Genomic DNA, 22,099 nt, shown 5'->3' on the forward strand with positions numbered 1-22,099 from the left:
TGAAAAGGCGCTTCAGTCTTATAGAAATATCGTGCTACTATCTTGAGAAGCTTTGGAAGCTTCAACCACCCCTTATTCTAGTATTATTTGGGACACATTAAAAAATAGTAAGGACATTACGAGGAATGGTGTTTTCTCAGTACTTGCCTTCACAGTCAAATGATCCTCTGCATATTTAAGTTCAATTTGACTCTGTTCATGCTGACTTCAGTTGGCAATAGTTTGATGGCTATGGGATAGGAAATGAGAAGAAATGTCTGTTGACTGTTAGGGGTAGAGGGGAATATGGATGAATACCTTTGAAATAGAGTGGACTAGGCTCATTCTAAAGACTGATTTGTGGCCCCAAAGATCGCCCACCCTATGATTGCATCCTCAAACAGTACTTGCAATACAATGTTACGTGCATTTCTTTAATCCCGAGCCTTAACATAGGTTTATAAAATGGAAACAAAACATTTTTGTTAGCTTCAAAATGTGTCAGTGCCAATTCTTCCAGGAGGCATGCTAGCTTTTTAGCTAGCTACAGAGGAAGAGATCTAATTGGTTAAAGTTTGTACTTGTTTCACAAATGCTGTTCTGATCTCAAATGTTCCAATCATCAAGGTAACAGAACCTGCTGATCAGCAATTAATGCACGTTGAAAAACACATCCAATATTTCTTGCTTTAAACTTCCACGTCCAAGTCAGTGAATCCTTTATCCAGACGAGCATTTGGGCGTTGTGTTTTTGTGTGCCAAACCAAGATCTGTGAAAGGCAAGAAAAGGGAGACAACATTAGGCAACTGCAATCAGACGTAGGGCCTCATTACAGGTTTGGCAGTATTCCGGTGGTAAATCCACCGGAATACCGCCACATGGATTTACCATTACCGCCACTTGGTCTGGTGGAATTACCACAGGATCACAAGTGGTGGTATGGTGGTGTTAGTCCTGATTTATGGAGTATATGGTGATTTTGGCAGAATTACCGTCCACTTCCCCAAATTTGACTTCACCTTAAATGCATGCCCTGTCGACCACGTAAATCCAAATGGCTCTTTTAAAAATGCAATCTACAACAGGTAAGATCAGAAACAATGACCAGATCGGCCAGGATTAGAAATAGAAATAGGAGGCAGGATTAGTGAAAATCTAGGATATCAGTTATAATTAGAAAGTATGACCATCGGGCATCACCACCACACACTCCTCTACTTGCTGCCCCCCACTCCCGCCCCACACACACACACTTACACCCCCTTTTGTGAGTTTACTCGGCCAACTTGGGTCACTTTAATGACATACAGGATGCTCTGCTTCCTTCCACCACCCCGGCCGGCTCTCTGTCAGGTCTTCCCGATTCTGATATAAAGCTACCGCTGGTTTTGGTTGCAGCATCTTTGCTCTGTCTCTACTTGCATCCATTTTGCCTTCACTAGACTGAGCTACAATTCCATGAACGGCATAGAGTATTAGAGGCTGGTGGTAGCATCACTTCCACCATTGCTAGCACGTGGACTGTTGTATCCCAACTCCTATCCTACTGTCAGGCATGATAGACGGCAGAGAAATGCACTTTGCTTGGCTGTGCATTCTCTGCCGAGCCATGGCAACTCCTTTGATATCTCGCATGCGCGGGAGGAGGACAGGAGTGGGACTTCCCCCGCCAGGGCTAAGCAGGTAATATACTACCCAAAGACCCATCCACCAGTGCAGGTAGGTTCTTCTACCAGTCTGATTACCACCAATGGGCCACTGTCAGCACCAGTTGTGCAAATATAGCGGTGGCTCTGCCTCCTAACCTGGGTGCCAGGAGGTGGAGATGTAAGCACAAAAGTGATGGGTGGAAGGTTTTGCATGAATCTCAACCACTGGCATTGCTCTGGGCAACCTTCCACACCACCGTTTTTTAGCCCGTCTGTGCCATTGCAAAAGGTGTCCAGCCATATGCAAATCAGCAGGTACTGCTACCAATGGTAGCAGCCCAGCCCGAACTGCTAGGCCAGGTATTCTCTGCACGGAAACTCAAGCAACCCCAGACATGTTTCGGCCTTGTTGGGCCTCCTCAGTGAGGTGCAGCTTGGTTCCCTATGGCGCAGCGAGCAAGGGACCCACGTCTGAGCATACCCTCTCTTACATAGTGAAACAAACTGTAAGGACAAAAGTGATGGGTGGAAGGTTTTGCATGAATCTGAACCACTGGCATTGCTCTGGGCAACCTTCCACACCACTGTTTTTTAGCCCGTCTGCGCCATTGCAAAAGGTGTCCAGCCATATGCAAATCAGTCAGGTACTGTGACCAATGGTAGCAGCCCAGCCCGAACTGCTAGGCCAGGTACCCTCTGCACAGAAACACAAGCAACCCCAGACATGGAGGTGGAGATGTGCCAGAAGCTCACTTCGCTTCCCAGTTACATCATGCACAGCAGCACTGCAAGCTACTCGCACACAAGGCCAGCTTCCATCACACGCCCCCATAACAGTCACTGCATAGACTACAGCTCTGCAAGCCTCCCAAAAGTATGAGCTTTCCTCATAAGTACAGCACAAACAGTTATCACATGGGCAGGACCAGCACAGGCTTCCCTCACAAATAGAACAGGTATAGGCATAGTGGGCACAGCCAGTGCAAGCATTGCTCAACTAGATACAGTATGGAGAGGGTTAGTGCACGCTTTCCTCAAAATCCATCAGGTACAGTATGGACAAGGCTAGTGGAAGGTCTAGCCGGTGAAGCATGTGCATGTTTACAGCAGGCTTCCCTAAGACACAAGTAAACATGTAGCATGGACAGGGCAAGTACAAGAGTCCAATTCAAACAGGCACAGCAGGGGCGGGGGGGACACCTTTCTCTAACAGCCAGTTCAGCATGGGGTAAGTGGACGTTTTCTCACAAAATGTACATCATGGGCATGGTCAATGCAAGCATCCCTCCCCAAGCGAGTACAGGTGTTGCATTGACAAGGCTAATGTACCCTCAACATGCACATGTTCTCAGCCAACATGTTTATCTTGCTTTTATAACATGCGCTAGATAAACAACACTGGCATCTGTGGCCAAGCCCCGACCATTTCTTTGCTAACTTTCACAGAAATGTAAGCTAATGCTCGCAGCTATGAATTCAACGACATATAATGTATGACAAATTGCAAGTACTTATTTATTTATTCACGCAATAGTTTTAAATGTGCATGAATAGATATCAACCAGCCACTTTACGTCAGACTGGTTTACTTAGCTTTTGTAATTCATGATGACAGAGGGAAAAACCTGCTGTTTGGTGCACCCTGTTGGACAGTTCTCTAGGTAGCCACCCAGTATATCTAGGGCTTGCACTGGACCTGTATTTTGGTATTAAGGAGTCCCTCCTCTTAGGTCTGACTTGGTGTGATTTCATATCTTACTTATTGTTTGTGCAGATAGTGTGCAGCCCTCTACAAAGCAAAGTTGCGCTGATGTAACCTAACAGCCTACTATGATTGTTGTCTATGTAGATGCAGGGTCCTTAATTGCTCTAAATAAACGGCTCAGGTGCAATGCAAGTATATTCTACAACAGACAGTTCATAAATTGAGCTGTAGCATGTCTATGATCTCGAAACTTTCAACTGGCAAACCTATGAAAAAAGCAAAAGGTAGTGGTTAGAGCGGCCACTCCGGACTAGTCCACGGGAGAATTCTAATTTCACTAGTGCTTCCCGCATTCATTATATAAGCAGCATTCCTACTATCATCTCTCGGTATTGCTCGCATGAATTCTGTACAATAGTTTATTTCCCAGCAAGGTATAAATAAATATCAGATCATGCAGTCATGTAACCCGTTGAAGGTAGCAGTGGAGCCAATAGGACCACCCTCCAAAAGGCTGGTGATGCCAGAGGATTTGGACAGCAGAAACGTCTTCAGACCTGGGGTGCTGATGGCCCCCTGCCTCACCCTCCTGCAGACACTCACACTGGGAGCTTTTTCTTTTCCTTGCTCATGATGTCCTGTTAATAGCAGACCCCATTGAGAAGAAATTGCATGAGACATGGGGCAGCAGGGCACACAACAGAAAACGTGCACTATATTTTGCATGCCACCTTCTGTATATTCTTAGATTGCATTATATTGGATTCTGCTTGGGCGATCAAGTATCTTTGGTAAAGCAAAAAAAGAGACCCTAAGCGGGTGGGCAGAACAATAATGAGTTATTAAATACCATCATTTAAATAAAATGTGTATGACTTACTTTTGTACAATTGTCTGCCTTGGGTTCCAGGTCTTCCAATGTTACCAGATCCTGAAGCAAACTGGATTCTATGTGCCCACGTTTGATATCTAGGCGGAACCAGGCCCGCCGTTTCTGTAGAATCAGATTCAGATTTATGGCAAAGCCTGCCATGTCGATCTGAAAGGGTCTATTTCTGCCGAACACCACTTTCCATCCTTTCACTTTGCCAGCAGCATCAACCTTGATTGACTCATAGCGTAATCCACCGACGAAGGCTACTGGCCAGACAGACACTTTTTTAGTGTCTCTCATCTAAAAAAGGTCAGCAAAAAAGGACGGTTTGTACTATGTGCTTCAACATACTGCACAGTTCTGTTACTTTTCAAGGAAGGCATTTAGTATCAAAATAAAATGATTCGTTTTCGAATTTTAGATTTTTATGACAAGCAGACGTTGCAGTGAGGATGAAAAAGTACATGAACACAATGAGGATTTGAAGAAAAGAGGCAATGAAATAGCCATAATCAACACAAAGGCTAAGGTAGCATTCATTAAAGCATCCCGTATGAACACAGCCTACTTACAACCAAAGGAAACTACCAAAACAAGATAAATGTGCCTTTGCAAAAAAACAGGTATAGATTATCAAACAATGCAATTCAAACCTCCAAATTCCAAAATAAATTCTGAAGAAACATTGGAAAGTAGTTAAAGTCAACAACGGTATAAAATAGCATCTAGATGAGAAACATCCAACACATTGTCAGTCCCTGATTTATTTAAAGCAGATGGCACACTGGACAAAAAGAACAACTAGAAGGATCGGATTGTTGTGCAATTTGAAACGTTCCCAATTCAGTCAATAATATCAAAAAATACAGAGCACCAAATGGAACAATTGAACACATAAGATCATTCATTAACGGCAACATAACCTTTGTTGTCTATGTGATAACGTGCATCTGTGAGAAACTTTAGGAAAGAAACACTATCAGACAGATGAGAGAAAACATCTAGGATCACCTAATTGTGACTAAAAATACTCTATTACCATTCATTGGAACAAAGATCATAAGCATCAAAATACTTACCTAATTAAATACTATGCATTGAAACATTTTAAGATTCTGTTATGAGGAGGTGGTAGACAACTCAGACTACTGGAATCATTCTGGATTAACAATTTGACATGCATGGCTAAATGTGGACAATGTGATGCATATATGTCTAGATAGATAACATGGATATTTACAAAATATCCAATATATGCCCTCATGATACTTGTGATTAGTAGATCCAAGAATAGTCAATGAATAGAGTCTACGCAGAACATAGAGAGCAGATTAATGAATCAATGCCTTTGTCATACAAAAAGTTTAATTGTTTTATAATATATCTTTTTTTTAATGCACTGTGGTATAAAACCACAGTTAAATTCACTGGGTGCACACCAGCCATATGCTTCTCAAATTACCCGAACATTCAACATCCAACCACCTTGACTTGGTTTATAAACAAAAACATCTATTCTCCTGTTTGTATGTCTCCCTAAAAATGAGCATAGAATGAGAAAATACTTGATCACCTTGAAAGTCAGATAGAATTAAAATCTTTAAATGTCGATCATATTTTGACTATAGCATTGTTTCCACGTCCATACTGATCTGTTGGTAAACACAAGGAGCCTCATGTTACCACATATGTAGATGTCTAAGAAATGTTTCCATTTCTGCATGCAAGAGAACCCAAATTCACATTTATGCACAGCGGCAGGTACAGGATCACAGATGTACTCTGCTTCAAGGAGGCATGAACTCACAAACAGGAATTTGTCATAATAAGGTAACTCTCTACAGACATCATGAGTCAAACTCCTTGATACTCCCAGGAGATATTGTATGGCTCAAATATAATTTGTACTTTTAACCAATAAAGGTAAAACCATTTGAAATAACATTTAGTTGGGTACACATATGAGAGTTGCTTCCCATTTAAACAAATTGATAAATAACAGTAATCTGAGATTCCATCATCTACAAAAGTTGATTTATTACATGGGAGTCTCTGATAAACCTTTCTCTTCAAAATTAAATCACACCTTATCATGTAAAAGAGACACGGGTAGGCCTCTCTAACATTAAAACTGATGGACTTCCATCTTCCATCTCTTAAAATTTGAAGATGACAATTTCCTAGGTTGTGACTTCATAAAAACATCTTGCTGAAAATTATAATATAAACTTCATTTATAAGCAAATTGCACATGAATTCAATATTTTCAAATCAAAGATAAATAATATGCAGTCACAGTGTCGTTACACAATTTCTCTTTTTTGGTTTTGTTCTGAGATTATCTAGGATATTTGTGAAATGCAAATAATCTCCTGAAGAAACTGCCTGTATATTGCAGTTAAATATGTGCCCAGGTTAATTGTATTAAAATGGCTTGAAGCGAAATGGCACCAATTACCTTTGGAAATATCACAAACATAAATAAACATAATGTCCTAAAACCTGCATTTTGTGAAGAGATTTTTCAGACTGTTGACTGAAGGTTGATACTGTGGTTAATGACAATCCTTGATCTGTTTTGTTTGGCTGCAATCATTTATCATAACTAACATAACTGAAAGATGGAGTCCTGCAAAATGTTCTATTACTTACATATAAAGGGAAGCCTGTGTAAGGATACACATTAGCCCACACTTTGTGATTGAAAGGCAGTTTCTTAAGATGAACATTCACATGCTGAACCTTCAAGAAGATAGAAAAGGAAGGAATAATAAAGTAGGTATACAAGAGATATGGACTGGATGTGTATTTTGAACATGTGCTCAAGCATGTAAAATATAGTGCTTAACAAATAGGGCAAACCAAATGTCTCACGTGCTATGGTAAAGAATATGTTGATTACTGTAATTGATGTCCTTATTGATGCTATATCTTAATGGTCTGCTGCATACATCAGTGTGAAAAGTGGAATAACCGTATCCTCTTACAAGAATTAACAGTGAAAGATTATATGAACACCTGACATAAAGTGCAAGACCCTTTAATGATGTTGAATGTACAAGGTTTAATTAATAATATTGACATTCAATATGAGCAATTTCAGAAATGTTTAAATAATTTTTTCAAACATTATCATGATTATGACACACAGCCCCACTGCCGTCAGCAACGCGTGATGTCATTGGGACGTATATAAACAAAGATTTCAAAATGTAAAATATAGGCTTCATAGAGGATAGACTGCTTGCTAATTTGAATCTGAAATTTGAAAACAAATAAAAAACCATTGACTAAACATCTTAACCTGGATTCAGTATTATGTAGTATACATTATTAGTATAGTTAAAGTTAGTCATCTGAGGTAGTGGGGTAGTGAGAGTTATGGTTTAATGTGTAGGCTAGTACACATTGTTTAGTCTGAATTATTGTAATCCTTAAGATTGGCATTTCCAATGTTTGTGGACTTTATTATTTATAGGCAGTAAGCTTGATTGATTGATTGATTGATTGATTAAACATATGGTTCAAATGTTATGGAATCCTTTGTTCCTGCCCTTTAAAGTTCACCAAATTCAGAAGGCCACTGACCTGTTCAAATCTGAACACAAATAGCAATTTGGTGAATTTTCATCAACATTTTATGGCAAATAAACCGTTTTTTCAATGGCGGAAAAATGTACTATTTAGTCCATGGGAGGCTAGCTCAGCGGCAACGTGCTCCCCTTGTAAGCAAGACGACACAAAGCAACACAGGTTCAATCCCCTGGTCGGCGCTCAGAAACCTATGGGTATTAAGAGTGTTATAAATAACGTATCATATCATATATCTTAATACTGACCACTACAAATGTTGGCACAGAGTTCGGCCATAAGTTCAACAATGGCATAGCACAGACAATCTAAAAATTACATCAGTCAAGCCCGAGACAGCTACTTTTAAGGCCAAAAAAGTACTAATATTTTCAAACATGCGCAGTGAAGCACAGGGCCAGCGAAAATTAACGTTATACCGGCTAACACATAGAAACATCCACAACAACCACGCCCAATATGGAGCATATGTGCAGTAAAGTGGAACAGAAATAAGCAATTAGAGGATAAACTGCATAAGACACGCAGTCATCTGAAGCTACAAAGGTGGGGGGGTATGAACTGAAAACTCACATGTGCTGGGTCTATTATACGTTATTGTATATCAACGTAACTCCCGCAGCATGCGTCTATGTAAAGGACCTGCACCCTAAAGGCATGGGCGTAAGACATGGGGGGGCAGGGGGGACAAATCCTCCCCACAATTTTAAGTGGGGGGGATGTAATGTCATTTATCCCCCCCAGAATATAGTTTGGTGTGTCGTGCAGGGATCGGTTTTTGAAGTGGGGGGAGGGACAGTTTACTGTGTAAGCTGCCCTCTCCCCCCTGGCCTCCAAAGCATGGGGGCAATACCCTGGGGGCAGATGGGTGATCATTTTTTTTAAAAACGTTGTTTTGGGTGGGGTGGGTGCAGGTGGGACCACTAGCCACCAGGGATTTTTGCAAGGGGGGTGGTTAACCCACTTGGAACCCCAAGCCTTTCGGCAGAGCTGATTTTGCTCATGTGGGCAACATACAGATTTGGGCCTAGGGTGTCAAAGCCACCCAGGAAAACAGAGAACCCCATGCATTTCCAAAAAGAGGACACCCGTGGCAATCCACAGAGGTCCGACTTGCGCGAATCGCCCCAGAATGTATTACCCACAATCCCTGGCAAAGTCTGAAATTTGGTGAAAAAACTACTATTTTCAGACATTTCCCTCTTGCCACCCACCGAAACACGCCGCCAACACCACATGTCCTACCTTCCCACGTTCCCACAGGTGTCCCCATGTAAACGGTACCTCACATGTGTGGGTGCACCTACCTGGGCGCAAAGGCAAAAGGCTAAACCACTGGTAACCCCCAAAGGGTTTGGGGAGGCAACCTACAGATTTGGGCCTAGGGTGTCGACGCCATGAAGGAAAACAGGGCACCCCATGCATTTCTGAAAAGAAGACACCCGTGGGAATCCACAGAGGTCTGACTTGCGCGAATCGCCCCAGAATTTATTACCCACAATCCCAGACAAAGTGAAAATTGTGTTTCTTCCACTAAATTTCAGACTTTGTCAGGGATTGTGGATCATAAATTATGGGGCGATTTGCACAAGTCAGACCTCTGTGGATTCACACGTGTGTCTTATTTTCGGAAATGTATGGGGTTTCCTGTTTTCCTTCGTGGCTTCGACACCCTATGCCCAAATCTGTAGGTTGTCCAAATGAGCAAAATTCCTGAAAATGTGCTGTGCGAAAATACTTGGGGTTACCAGTGTTTTAGGCTTTTCCCTTTGCACCCACGTAGGTGCACCCACACATGTGAGGTACCTTTTTCCATCGGGAAACCTGTGGGAACGCGGGAAGGTAGGCCATGTGTTGTTGGCTGCGTGTTTCGGTGGGTGACCAGAGTGAAATGTGCGGAAATTGTGTTTTTTTCTGTCATTATCCCCGATTTTAACCCCCAAACTATGTACTCTTTCCCTACATAGTTGTTGCCTGACCTGTGCAAATCACCCCTTCCTAAATGTGGAATATTGTTTACTTTCCAGAAAAGTATGCCTTTCTGGGTTCCATTCAGCTTTCCTACTCTTTTCTTCCATTCCGTCCACACGTGGCCTATTGGACAAACAACTCCAAAATTGCCTACCTCTCACAAAACGGCCAATTAGCACATCAAACTATGTCATTTTGGTTTCCACTCAATCTGTTCTTGAAAGCCTGGAAAATGAAGAATCCGGCACAGCAAACCATGTGTTCCTAGATCTTACAAGGGAAACACAACAGGCTTCTTTGTACAACATTTTATTGTCATTTTCTGACTAAAACCCAAATGTTCTCCTTTTGGGTTATTTTCTCTCACCCCCCTACAGCAAACTAGGATTCCTGTGTGGCGTTACGACCACCTCCATGTGGGAAAAAAGGGGCCAACTTTGGCCGAGATATCTCATGTAACAAATAAGTTACAAGGGATTGAATGGCGACATACCGAAATCACCAAAAAAGGCCTTGGGACTGGGGGGAAATATCCATGGCAGTTAAGGGGTTAAGACGGTAAAGCCGCAGAGGAGATATCATTTGTAAGGTAGCTCAGTTAGTTAATTCTCCAAATGCAGATTGTGCACAGGAATATGTAACACCTGTGTTCAGCACCTGGCTTAATCTTCCGGTGGGATAATAGGCAGAGTGAATGCATTCAGCTTTAATACTGTCGCTTTTTCTATTTGGCCAGATTTTCATGCATTTTCTTGGTGGAGTTCGGGAGCTGAGTGGACACATCAGCACCCCCTGTATTTCCCGCTCCACCAGACAAATGCGGCCTTACTGCCAGCATGGATTCTCATCCTGGAAATAAGGAAAGGGATTCCTCTGGGATCTGCTTGGAAATGAAACCTGGTAAAAGCAGGTGGAGTCCAGGGGAAGCCATTGTCAATTCCGCCAGCAATCGCTAATTGCGTGAGGTATTTACACTCTTCCAACATGGAAAAGCAATGTGATTTCACCTGCCTTTTACGCTAAAATCTTCCATTTTGTGGCGGAAAAGTAAAAACGTGCGCCAATGGAAGTGTCCACTCCATGCAGTTTACTTTGCGCCTTGATGCTTGGGGGTTTTGGTAATGCTACACATGTAATAAATAAATACATTTAACATGACCCCAAATAAATGCCAATTCGTGATCAGAATGAGTGAGCATGGCATGTCGCTGTTAAGAGGGTGTCCTCTGCTTCTTGAGTGCGTAGGCAAATGCCCTTAATTGCCATCTCGCGTTAAGGAGATGCTTAAACCCATCAGTGTGGATTGCGCAATAATAAGTCAACAGAGGTATTTCAAATGGCCAATTTCGCTCTTTGGGTGACATTGTCAAAGTGGGAGAATGTTGTCCAGCATGTGCCACTTTCTCTGCGGAGTGACTTGTGCCCAACCCGAGGAAGAAGTGTGAAAAACCCACAAGGGCACTGTGCCCTGCTCTTTCTGTGTGTGTCTTCCCCACAGGGCGACAGATGTCGACTCAGACATGGGTAAGTCTGAGGTGGCAAGCCTGTACCCTAGTTGATGTGGCAAAGGATTCCAGACTTCTGAGGCGGTTAACATTAGTAGCATTGAGTTACATTCCACCTGACAGGCATGTGTGATAAAGTTGCAAAGCAGAGCTGTTAGTGGGCTAAAGCAGGAGGCAATGTGTGCCCACCCTCAACCAAAAATAATAGGCCCCTCCCCCCATCATGGCTGTAGGGGCCAGGCTCCAAAACAGGGCAAGAACGCCCTCCAATCATCCATGCCCACGAGTAGGCTGCCCCTCGGGCCACCCCCCTAGGTCCAAATACAACCCGCCTACTAGGCATCCCCCGGATCCGACACATCCGGCAGAGGACCGGGGGAGTGCTTATAAGGGGGTGGGCTTGCTATCGCTCATCCTCCTTGATTGCTGTACCTCCCCCCCGGAGGACAGTCAAAGCAGCAACATCACACACCTGGTCCTTCTACTCCCATAACAGGGCTTACTCAAAGGTACAAACAAGATTTCCTCTTTCTTTGAAACCCCCATCTTTCCATTCCAAGAGACACACACGTCTCCTTGCCCCACACAAAAAAAGTAGCAACTTGCAGTTGGCAGAAAAGGCTTCAACTCCTTTATTTGGCAGGAGTCCACTTACAGGTGATCTACCTGTTAACGACCAGGCGTCCTAGCTGTGGCCCACTGGAAGTAATTGTTATTTCCTCTCTCTTACCATCAGCTCATAGTCAGATGAAAAATCCAGAAATGCAACATACAAAGACATAGGGCCTCATTACGACCCTGGCGGTCCCGTAATGAATAGTGCCTGTACGGGACCGGCACCGTTCATTACGGGATGCCTGATTACGAGGTTCCCTAGCGGGACCCGAAACAGACATCTGGTAAAACCAAACGTCCTTTCCAGGTCCCACGAGGGGACCAAGGAGCTAATAACGGGCCCGTTATTAGCTCCATCCCCATTCCCATTGAGCCCTATGGGGGCTCAAATGGCAATGGGGAATGATTTTGTGCATGAGGAATTACCGGGTCCTCCAAGGTCGGAATGACCTGGTAATTCCTCATTCACAGAACCCGGTATGGAGGCAGCCATGCCCTTATTAAGGGTATGGCTACCTCCATAGTCGTAATGAGGCCCATGTTCTTTGCAACTGCATCCTTTAATTTTCTTGTTTCCTTTTCTTCTTTTCTCTTGTTTTATATAGTGATATTTGTAATTTAATACATACTGCTATTTTAATTCTAATTTTGTGAAAAGGCGAGTTCTTTGACTAAATCACAATAAATAAATAAAGCAAAGCCCCCAAGATGTCCCCTGTCCCCCCAGATTTTATGTGTCTCCTACGCCCCTGCCTAAAGGTGCAGCAACACAATGGATATTTAATAAATACCAAAGACAGCTATGCGCATGGAACAAATGTTGTTGACAAAAGGATATGATTTATTGTATCATCACAAACAATAAGCAAAGTGTGACATCCGTGCAGGACAACCTGTAAAAGTGGACAGCCGACACGTGTTTTGACCTTAAGGCAGGGCTTTATTAAGGCTAGAAAAATTATTTAAAGTGAACTACTCGGATGGTAGGTCAATATATTTCTCAGAAGAAGGTAATTATTGTAAATGGAAGACCATGTGAGTCAATAGTTAGGTCCTGGATTATGTGCAGCTGCCGGAGTGCAACATGCAACCTTTTGGTATGAGCAGAACACAAATGCAATTTATATCAATAAAGCGTGTGCACTCTTTTTTCTAAAAGGACAAGTAGAAATAACACAGTTCGGCATGTAAGCCTTTCAGTGTTGTTGAAAAATATTGGTCAGTTGACATAGGGAATGTTAGCAGGCATGGCGGAGTCAAGCGCATGCGACTAATAGCCAACGCAGACTTGCCTTAAGATCGAGACACGTGTCGCTGTCCACTTTTACATAATACTTGTCACATACAGGTTGTCCTGCACAGATGTCACACTTTTCTTATTGTTTGTGATGATACATTAAATCATATCCTCTTGTCAACAACATGTGTTCCACGCGCATATTTGTCTTGGGTATTTAGTAATTATCCAGTCATCGGAAGCACCTAACATACATAGAAGAAACTAACACTGTACCACAACATAGCTCCACACACACTCGCACCCTATTTGCACAAGGTGATAAATGCTTTGGATACAATAATCTATGGCACACTACCACACAGAAGAAACTGTATACCGTACAATAACACAACTCCAAATAACCACATACTGTTATCACAAGCTAGAGAAGGTTTGCCGGAATGTGCAAGCAGGGGATACAATGACCAATCATGCAATTATATTCTGGCTCAAACCATGTTACTTAAATAGCCATACATAGTCATTGTCGACAAAGTCATCAGCAAAACCAACACCAACTATTTCATACACCTGTCACTGGACTTTTTGCGATGGAATCAGGCACGCGTTTATCATCATGGCTCGAATTCACTGAATTTGGACACCTAGAAGTATAAGAGGGAGGTTCTGCAAGCAGTGAGAGCTGCACCCACTAACAAATCTTACAGGTGTAAGTGGAAGCGCTTCTGCACATGATGTGTGTAGTAGGGATTACAGTCACTTATGGTGGAGGTGCAAAAGATCCAACCATATCTACGGGGTTTATCGGAGAGTGGATAATCTAACTCCTCCATACAATCTCATCGAGTGGCCATATCCCGTTACACTAGGACCCGGCATACAGAGCCCCTCTTCAGAGACAGAATATTAAAGCACTTCATGAGAGGCCTCATCTGTATTTTTCCACCATTTTGAAAATCTCCTTCCGCATGGATACTGTTCTCACCATGCTCATGGAACCACCTTCTGAGCCTCTAGCAACACCAATTATGTCTCATGGCAGCTCCTGTGGGGGAGGGGGACCGCCACACCAAGTGCAGGGGTGGCCCCAGCCCTCACCCATTAGGGTGAATGCTAGGCTGGGACCGGACGCAGCTTGTGGCGTGGGAAGGAGGCACTCCGCCTCCGGCTTCCTAGCACTGCATCATAAAGGAACCAGGAAGCTCTCGCAGCTTACCAGTTCCTGTCTGAGTGCAGCATGGAGGAGTCAGATTCCTGGAGTGACACGGTGGAACAAAGCTTCAGCGAGAAACAGATAACAAAGCTTGTTTATTTTGTATGTGTAAAGTGTAATAGGTGTATTGTACGTGTCTGAGGTGTATATCGGATGTATGTATTTGGTATAGGTTAGTGACTAGTGGGTGAATGGGTGTGAATGTGATTATTTCATGTGTGTGTTTGAATGTTCTGGGTTGGTGGGTACCTGTGTGGAGAATGCAGATGCAATGTGAGTGGATGTGAGACAAGGTTTATGAGTGAGTGGCTAGTGGTTGAATGGGTATGGATGTGATTATGTGGGTGTTTAAATGTTCTGGGTGGGCAGGTGACTGTATGGAGAATGCAGTGTGAGTGACTGTGACAGAAGGTGTATGGGTGAGTGACTGGTGGGTGAACCAGTATGAATGTGATTGTGTGTGTGTATGTATGTTCTGGATGTCAGAGAAGGTGTATCGGTGAGTGACTGGTAGGTGAATAGGTATGGATGTGATTATGTGGGTGTTTGAATATTCTGGGTGGGTGGTTGCCCATGTGGAGGATGTTGGTTGGTGGGTGCCTGTGTGCAGAATTCAGCGTAAGTGGATGTTAGAGAATGTGTATGAGTGAGTGACTTGGCTGTGAATGGGTATGAATGTGATTATGTGGGTATTTGAATGTTCTGTGTGGGTGAGTGCCTGTGTGGAGAATGCAGTGTGAGTGAAGGTTATGGGTGAGTGACTTGTGAGTGAATGGCTACGCATGTGATTATGGGGGTGTTTGAATGTTCTTTTGTATGTGTGGAGAAAGCAGTGTGAGTGGAAGTGAGAGAAGGTCTAGGGGTGAGTAACTGGTGTGGTAGGTGAATCACTATGAATGTGATTGTGTCCATGTGTGTGTTCTGGGTGGATGGGTGCTTGTGTGGAGAAAGCTGTGTGAGTTAATGTGAGAGAAGATGTCTGGGTGAGTGACCAGTGGGTTAAAGGGGATGAATGTGATTATATGTGTGCAAGGCTCTGGGAGGCTGGAGATCACTGAAGCCATTCTGACATCTTTAGGTGACATGGCTTGTTTTATTGCCATTTTTGGGTAAGGCCAACTTCATATGTGTTATTATATGGCTAGAGTGGCATTTTGGTGCAGCCAATCTAGCCATTGCTTACTGTGGCATGACATTTTTATCTGGGCATCTGTGATAAAGCAAGCATGATAAGTGTTATTACGTGTTTAGTCTGGTAGTTTGGTGAGCCAGTGTAGCCATTCTTTACCGTGGCATGACCTTGTTTACAGGGCATCTTGATAAAGCAATCATGACAAGTGGTATTACATTGCTAGACTGGCATTTTGGAGCAGCCAGCCTAGCTATTTCTTACCATAGCATGACTTTTTTTCTACTGAGCATCTATGATAAAGCAAGCACGAAAAGTGTTCTTACATGCCTAGACTGGCATATATTGGAACTAGTTTGGACATGTTTTCTTATTTTTGCATAGCACTTTCAATGGCTAATCCAACAGGAGTATGTTCTTACATAGAGATACTGCCATATATTGGCAAAGGCAGCTTTGGCATTTACTTTATAATATCATTATTGGCATTATGCACAAAGCCGAAAAGGAGTATTTTCTTATATGGTAATACTAGCATATATTGTTGGAGCCAGCATGGAAATGTATGGGCACAGCCTGTAGGAATTTATTTTTATATGACGGCATATATTGCAGGGAATGCCATGCATTGGGAAATACTCCTGTGCATTTTTGGTGACTTGCATCTATTGGATTGTTTCATGAGTACCCAGACAAAACCAATTGCAAACTGTCTGGTTTATTTACCCAATTCGTCACAGAAAGTGTGCTATATAATGCACTATTGTAACGTATTATTCAAATGTTCTCACCAGATCGGGGGAATGGGGAGTAATCCCTCCCCAATCCTGTTTTCGTCGGTTTTGGGCTCTGTCGCTATGCTTGGTCGCTCTTGCATACTTGTGACAAATATTGACACCCTCCAATAAAACATCTCACCGCTGGTGGCTGGTATATTTCGCGGCCAGGCACTGCCCTATGGTAGCTGACACATTTAAGCTTTGATAAAAAAAATACATCTTTCATCTGGAGCAGTGCATGGTTCCTCAGCATTGGTGGCAGGTGACCCAAAAAAAAAAAAAAGAAGAAAAAAAGGACCCTTCAGCGTCAGATCCGACCGCGTTAGATGGATGGATCGGACGCTGCAGGGTACAGGAGAGGCAGCTAATGGTGAAAAAGGTAAGTAGGGAGGTTATATGTGTGCTGGCGGTTGGGGGACATGGGTTTGGTTTTTTGTACAGAGGTAAAAACGTATTTGCAGCGAAAATGACTAGGGTCAATTTGGCGGTGATTTTGTACCTCAGTCAAACAACCTAAATCCCTGAGGGATAACACTAGACTACTACACCACAAGAGTCCATTGCTGACGCTCTGTTATAACTTTCCTAAGACTGGTGGCCTGTCTTTAAAATTCAATTGGGCCCCCACGCATCTCCAGTCGGCCTGCCATGCATCCAGTGACACAACATAACATTCACAAACTTAATTCCAATGGAACATACAAACAATGCATTATTTATCATTCATTCAGACACAAAAGTCAACACACATATGCTTGCATACACTCTCACACAGAAATGCACCCAGCACCTCCATTGACATACACTGTGTGCACACAACATCGATATGTACATATACAATAACACATTGAAACAGTGGCGCAACGTCCATTGATCAGACCAGACGTTATCACCCCCTGATGCCTGAGATTTTGGGCTAAATTGACTTGACCTAGCTGAACTATAAAGCTATGGCCAAAAGGAACAGATTCACTGGAAAGTCAGAAATTCCCTTGATTTTTCCATTCATTCAAAGGCAGAAGCCATCGGTTAATGCAGTGCAGTGGGTGACCAAGTATACTTGGTATCAATTTTTAAAAGCCATATATCTCCAAACTTGGGTTCTGCAGAGCACCTTATATGTGTACGTGCTGATAGATTTTTTTCTACAAGATTCTGACTGATTGAAATTTAGGTATGTTTTCCTGTGTTCAAATGGCTCCACGCAGTGGAGTTCCAAGCGGGAGAGGCAAGGGGGGCAAGGTGCCCCCCTTGGCTCTTTTAAGAGCCAGAACGGGACATTTTTCTTTGGGACAACTCTCCCGTTAGGCACATCAAAGAGGGCCCCCAACGGCAAAGGTGTCCCACTGGCAGGACAATGTGTGCTGAGCAATTCCTGCTCAGCACGCTCATTGTCCTGGCAGCAGGACACCTTACATGTTCTGAATGGTAGAGGTGTCCCGCTGCCAGGACAATGTCCCAAGAAGCACCAGGAAGCAGAGGGCCCTCACGTTGCTCTGTACAGGGTCGGACTGGGACAAGAAATAGGCCCGGACACCCAAAAAAAAGTGGCCCACCCCTTGCCTCAAAAAAGTGGCCCTCAAACCATGATCCATGAATCGCGGCAATTCACGACTTCACAGAAAATGCAACTTATGGAGGGTTAATCTGTCTGTTGCATGTTGGTGTGGTATAGACAAAAAGAGGCTGCCCATGTACCGGGAGGACTGCAGGGCCTATAAAGCTATAACTGGGGGGTGGTCCTACCCTCTAGAATTCAAATGCATGCAATACAATTTAAATGCACAATAGTTTGAACCCTTGCGAACACCCAATTTAATGGGGCATTCACCATTTCTAACAAACACAAACTGCTAATGAACATATATATCATCCATATTTTGTAGAACAGCTTTTTATTAATTAGCTGATACTATGGTTTTACTTTGCATGTTTTTTAGAGTATTCTTTTGTAGAGAGAAAAAGGTGATCAACATGGTAGTGACAAGCCATTGATGTTGAACATAGTTGTGTCTACAGTACAGTACACAAACCTAAAAGTTTACACAGCGTGATAAGTGCGTTAACTCATTTCGAGAACAACTCATGAATAGGTGAAAACCAACATGTAGTTAAATACAAAGAACACAGAGTGTATGTGAAAGTAGGAGGAGGGAGACATTTGCTGAAGGTCTCCTATGCCCGGCTAGAGTCTGACCTCGTAGCATGTTGGTGTGGGGCAGTTTTTTTGGTCAAAGTGGGCCATTTTTTGGCCAACATGGCCAGTAACAGTTTAATGAGTTACTTCACTATGCGGCTAGTATTTTTAACCATTGTTGCTTCAATATTCTTTAAATTGAACAATTTGATTACAAATGCAGGACTACAAGTCCCATAGTGCAATATGATGTGACGACAGCGGGTAATCTGAGGGTCTCTCACAGGGCCCCCACACTGTACTGATGTTGGCTGCTGAGCTCCCCGGTGTGCAAGGGTCTATGTGCAAGACTGGCAGGTGTAGCCATTTTGTACTTGTATGCAGTTCAAATGGCAATTAGTCTTGTTTGTTGGATACAGCCTCATGTGTGCAGCTGGTTCCACAACATGCTAAGTGTGGCTATCATATGCCTAGGTTACCCAAACACATGTACACATGATTGATCCTTCACAAAGCACACCGGCACCACAAGACTACATTTCTAAGAATGCACTCTACTTATTTGACACAGAAATTCAAACATGCCCTACATTACACTTTGCCTCACTATGTAGAAACTCCCGATGGCAATACATGTCCCACACTGCACTATGACTGACACAGTGCAGAGCACAAGGAATTCCATGTCCCTCAATACATTATTCCCTACTGATTAATGGTGTCACCAATTACCATAGGTGTTCTCTCGGGTGATACTTGTAGGCACCTATACTGGGTGAATCACGGGGCTGGCAGATGCGTATGTCGGAATGCATTCCCTCACTGAATATTTACACCCTCATAGTGCACAGCATGCCTTGGAACACATACAGCTTCTGTACATCTCTCCTCACCAAACTATAGGTCCCCAGACTGCCCTCTGACTCTTGTGATCTACTTATCACAATATACAACGTGGCTTACTTACGAAAAACAGAAGGCTATGTATCCCATAAACCAGCTGGCCGCCCTCAAAACAGACACCTCAAGATGTCTACATGTTACAAAAAGCACTCGCTCTGTTCAGAGGCATCCAACACAATATAGAGAAAATGAGTATCAAAGGGAGCCAGGAAAAGCAAACCAGAGATGGATTATTCGAATTGTGAGTGGAAAGATGAAAGAACACGTTTAGCAGAATCATAGATTGGCCGCTAGACCAATCAGAAGGGCAGAATAGCAGTCGATTCAAGAGAAGATGAACAAATGCTCAATAAAATAAAATAAATAAGGCCACAATTAGAATTGTTCGCAGAGTAAAAGGAAAGAAAAGGACGAGCCTTGTGCATGTTATACAAATGGAAACTACAGGAATGAGCAATGTTAAAAATGTAAAGGGAATCAGATCACAAATAACATCAGGATTGTGTGTTATCCTCCCCAAAGCATGGCAGCAGCATGGAAGCATCTGGCAGAACTCTGTGGGATACATGTTTGTTGTAGTTACAGCCAGGGCATACACAGGTAGTTAGACAAGAGTCTCAAAGGCAAGCACCTTTTGCATGATCCCATCCTCTCTGATCCCAACCATCAACTCACTCAGGTATCACATACCACACTCAGCATCCCACAAATACCCCGCATGTCAGCCACTGTTGGTACAACATAGCAAGGTCACAGAACACCACACACCTCCTTTCCTAAAACAATCAAAAAGTCCTCGCACCAATACCAAGATGTAACCAACCAACCAACCAACAGAGAATCCATTCAGAGAACCAATACTCACATACAGACCAAATCGTCATAAAGCATTAAGGAGTGAGCACTACCATGCAAGGTGTGCCATGATGCACATAAAACGTAAGCGGTCCAACATATCAACCACCATACCACAAAGCTGGGATAAATAAGCAGGACGTACTTCCTGTGTGTGCTTGGAGTGGTGCTCTCACTGGTCATCAATAGGGCATGCTGTGTACGTACCTCGTGAAGGAGGCGGCCCGGCCAGCACGTACAAGGTAAGGGAGGTGGGGGCGTGCATTGCACCCTGCCTGATGCTATATCACTGCAGAAGCCGGGAACCTTCAGTAATCAACAGCACCCCATCTACGGTCCATCCCGAGACCTGCTGCCATGCATGCTCCCAAAAGCGCTATGAGGTGCATGGGGCCAGGGCTGCAAGTCGTGCTGTGCCTAATGTACCTATCTTCCCGCAGAATACATGTTTATTCATGTGTAAAGCGCACACGCTTCTTGGCGCTGAACCAGGCAATAATGTAATATATTTTTAATGGTTAATGCAACGCGCTTCTTGACACTACAGCAGGCAATAATTGACATCTCTTCGCTCTAGCTCTAAAATGTGTATTCATTTGTGAAAGCAAACCGCTTCTTGGCGCCATAGCAGACACTAAAGTGTATCTCTTTCCTGCTCAGACTCGCTGGGACTGGGAGTAATATGGATGTCAGTTGGTAAAGCGCACACGCTTCGTGGCGCTGTAACAGAGAATAATAATGCATATCTCTTCCCAGTGGCACTGAAATGTGTATCGATTTGTAAAGCACCAATGCACATCTCTGCTCGCTGTGGTGATGCCACATGTGCATTCTGTTATTCATTTGGAAAGCACACCTGCTTCTAGGGGCTGCAGACGACAATGGAGTGAATCCCTCCCGCTGACTCCGATAGCTTTATTCATGTGTGAAGTGCAGACGTTTCTTGGCGCTGCAGAAGACAATAATGTACAGTCTTCCCACCGGCTCTTATATGTGTGTTAATTGGTAAAGCACACTGCTTCTCAGTAGGGTTAGGAGCAGCAGACTAGTTGGACAGCACAGACCAAGACTCGGAGGGCTGTGGCTTGAAGAACAGAGGGCGAGTGATGGACTAATCCTTCACTGAAGGAAATGTGCGTGCGCGGACTACGCGCATGTGATCCTTTACTGTCCAGCTTGCATTGAACCTGTTGGCAGTTGCAAACAAAAGGCCCTCTGAAAGGGTGCCCAATGCCTGGCCAGTGGCCACATGTCACACAGCAAAAAACTGCACAATGAAACAGTAGTCAAAAGGGATTGTGCGAGAAGGCCTGCAGCCACTTCACATGTCTCCTTAGTGAGTTAAAGCGGACTACAAGTCCCAGCAGTCCCCGTAGTTGGGTCGCCATACCCCCACCGCAATGCACATTAGCACTTAGGTGGGCAAGCCAATAAAATTAAATGGAGAGTCGTGCCAGATCCAAGCCGGATGTCTGGCTTGGCCCAAAGAGCCAAACAACAAGCTGAAACATTGAAAGACGGGTTAAACGGCATAATATTATGTAATTAACTGAAGAGACATAATACAAAATGTTGTATTCATCATCCCCATAGAATACTATAAAAAATAATTGTCTACAAGCAAAACTGGATTAGAACGTTTCTGAAGAACGATGAACTCTCACCTGGGGGTCCTTGAATGAAAGCGCAACAGGGTGGGGGGGCATGACGATACCGGTCCTTGACCACGCCGACGACGGCTCCTCTCCTCCACTGCTGGCTGTGCTGGCCGCTGCACACTCCCTTCTGGCTGCTGCTGAGGGCGGCCTGAGGCTGAGCCACATGAGGTGCCCAAGGTGGCGGTGGAGAGCGGGCGTGCTACTGCTGCAGTCTGCTGCTACCTCTGTGTGTGTACCCAAAATGCCCAGGCCAAGCAATACCCTGACGAGAGAGGTCACGGGATTGACCTGACCT

The 22,099-nt window shown here is 43.7% G+C and overlaps 1 protein-coding gene across 1 annotated transcript in view; it reads right to left on the reverse strand.

Annotated features, from left to right (window-relative positions):
- Positions 1 to 394: 394 nt before the first annotated feature.
- The window catches only part of LOC138566585 (galactosylgalactosylxylosylprotein 3-beta-glucuronosyltransferase 1-like), a 148,278-nt gene continuing 126,573 nt past the window's right edge, over positions 395 to 22,099 (reverse strand). The window contains exons 3-4 of the mRNA XM_069644100.1: positions 4,215 to 4,508; positions 395 to 749 (exon numbers count right to left, since the gene is read on the reverse strand). Of these exons, the coding sequence (XP_069500201.1) occupies positions 669 to 749; positions 4,215 to 4,508 (375 nt within the window). The 3' untranslated portion in view covers positions 395 to 668. The remainder of the gene's footprint in view (positions 750 to 4,214; positions 4,509 to 22,099) is intronic.

The sequence above is a fragment of the Ambystoma mexicanum genome, chromosome 2p (genome assembly GCF_040938575.1).
Source record: "Ambystoma mexicanum isolate Mex_15411 chromosome 2p, UKY_AmexF1_1, whole genome shotgun sequence".
In the NCBI taxonomy this organism is placed as follows: domain Eukaryota; kingdom Metazoa; phylum Chordata; class Amphibia; order Caudata; family Ambystomatidae; genus Ambystoma; species Ambystoma mexicanum.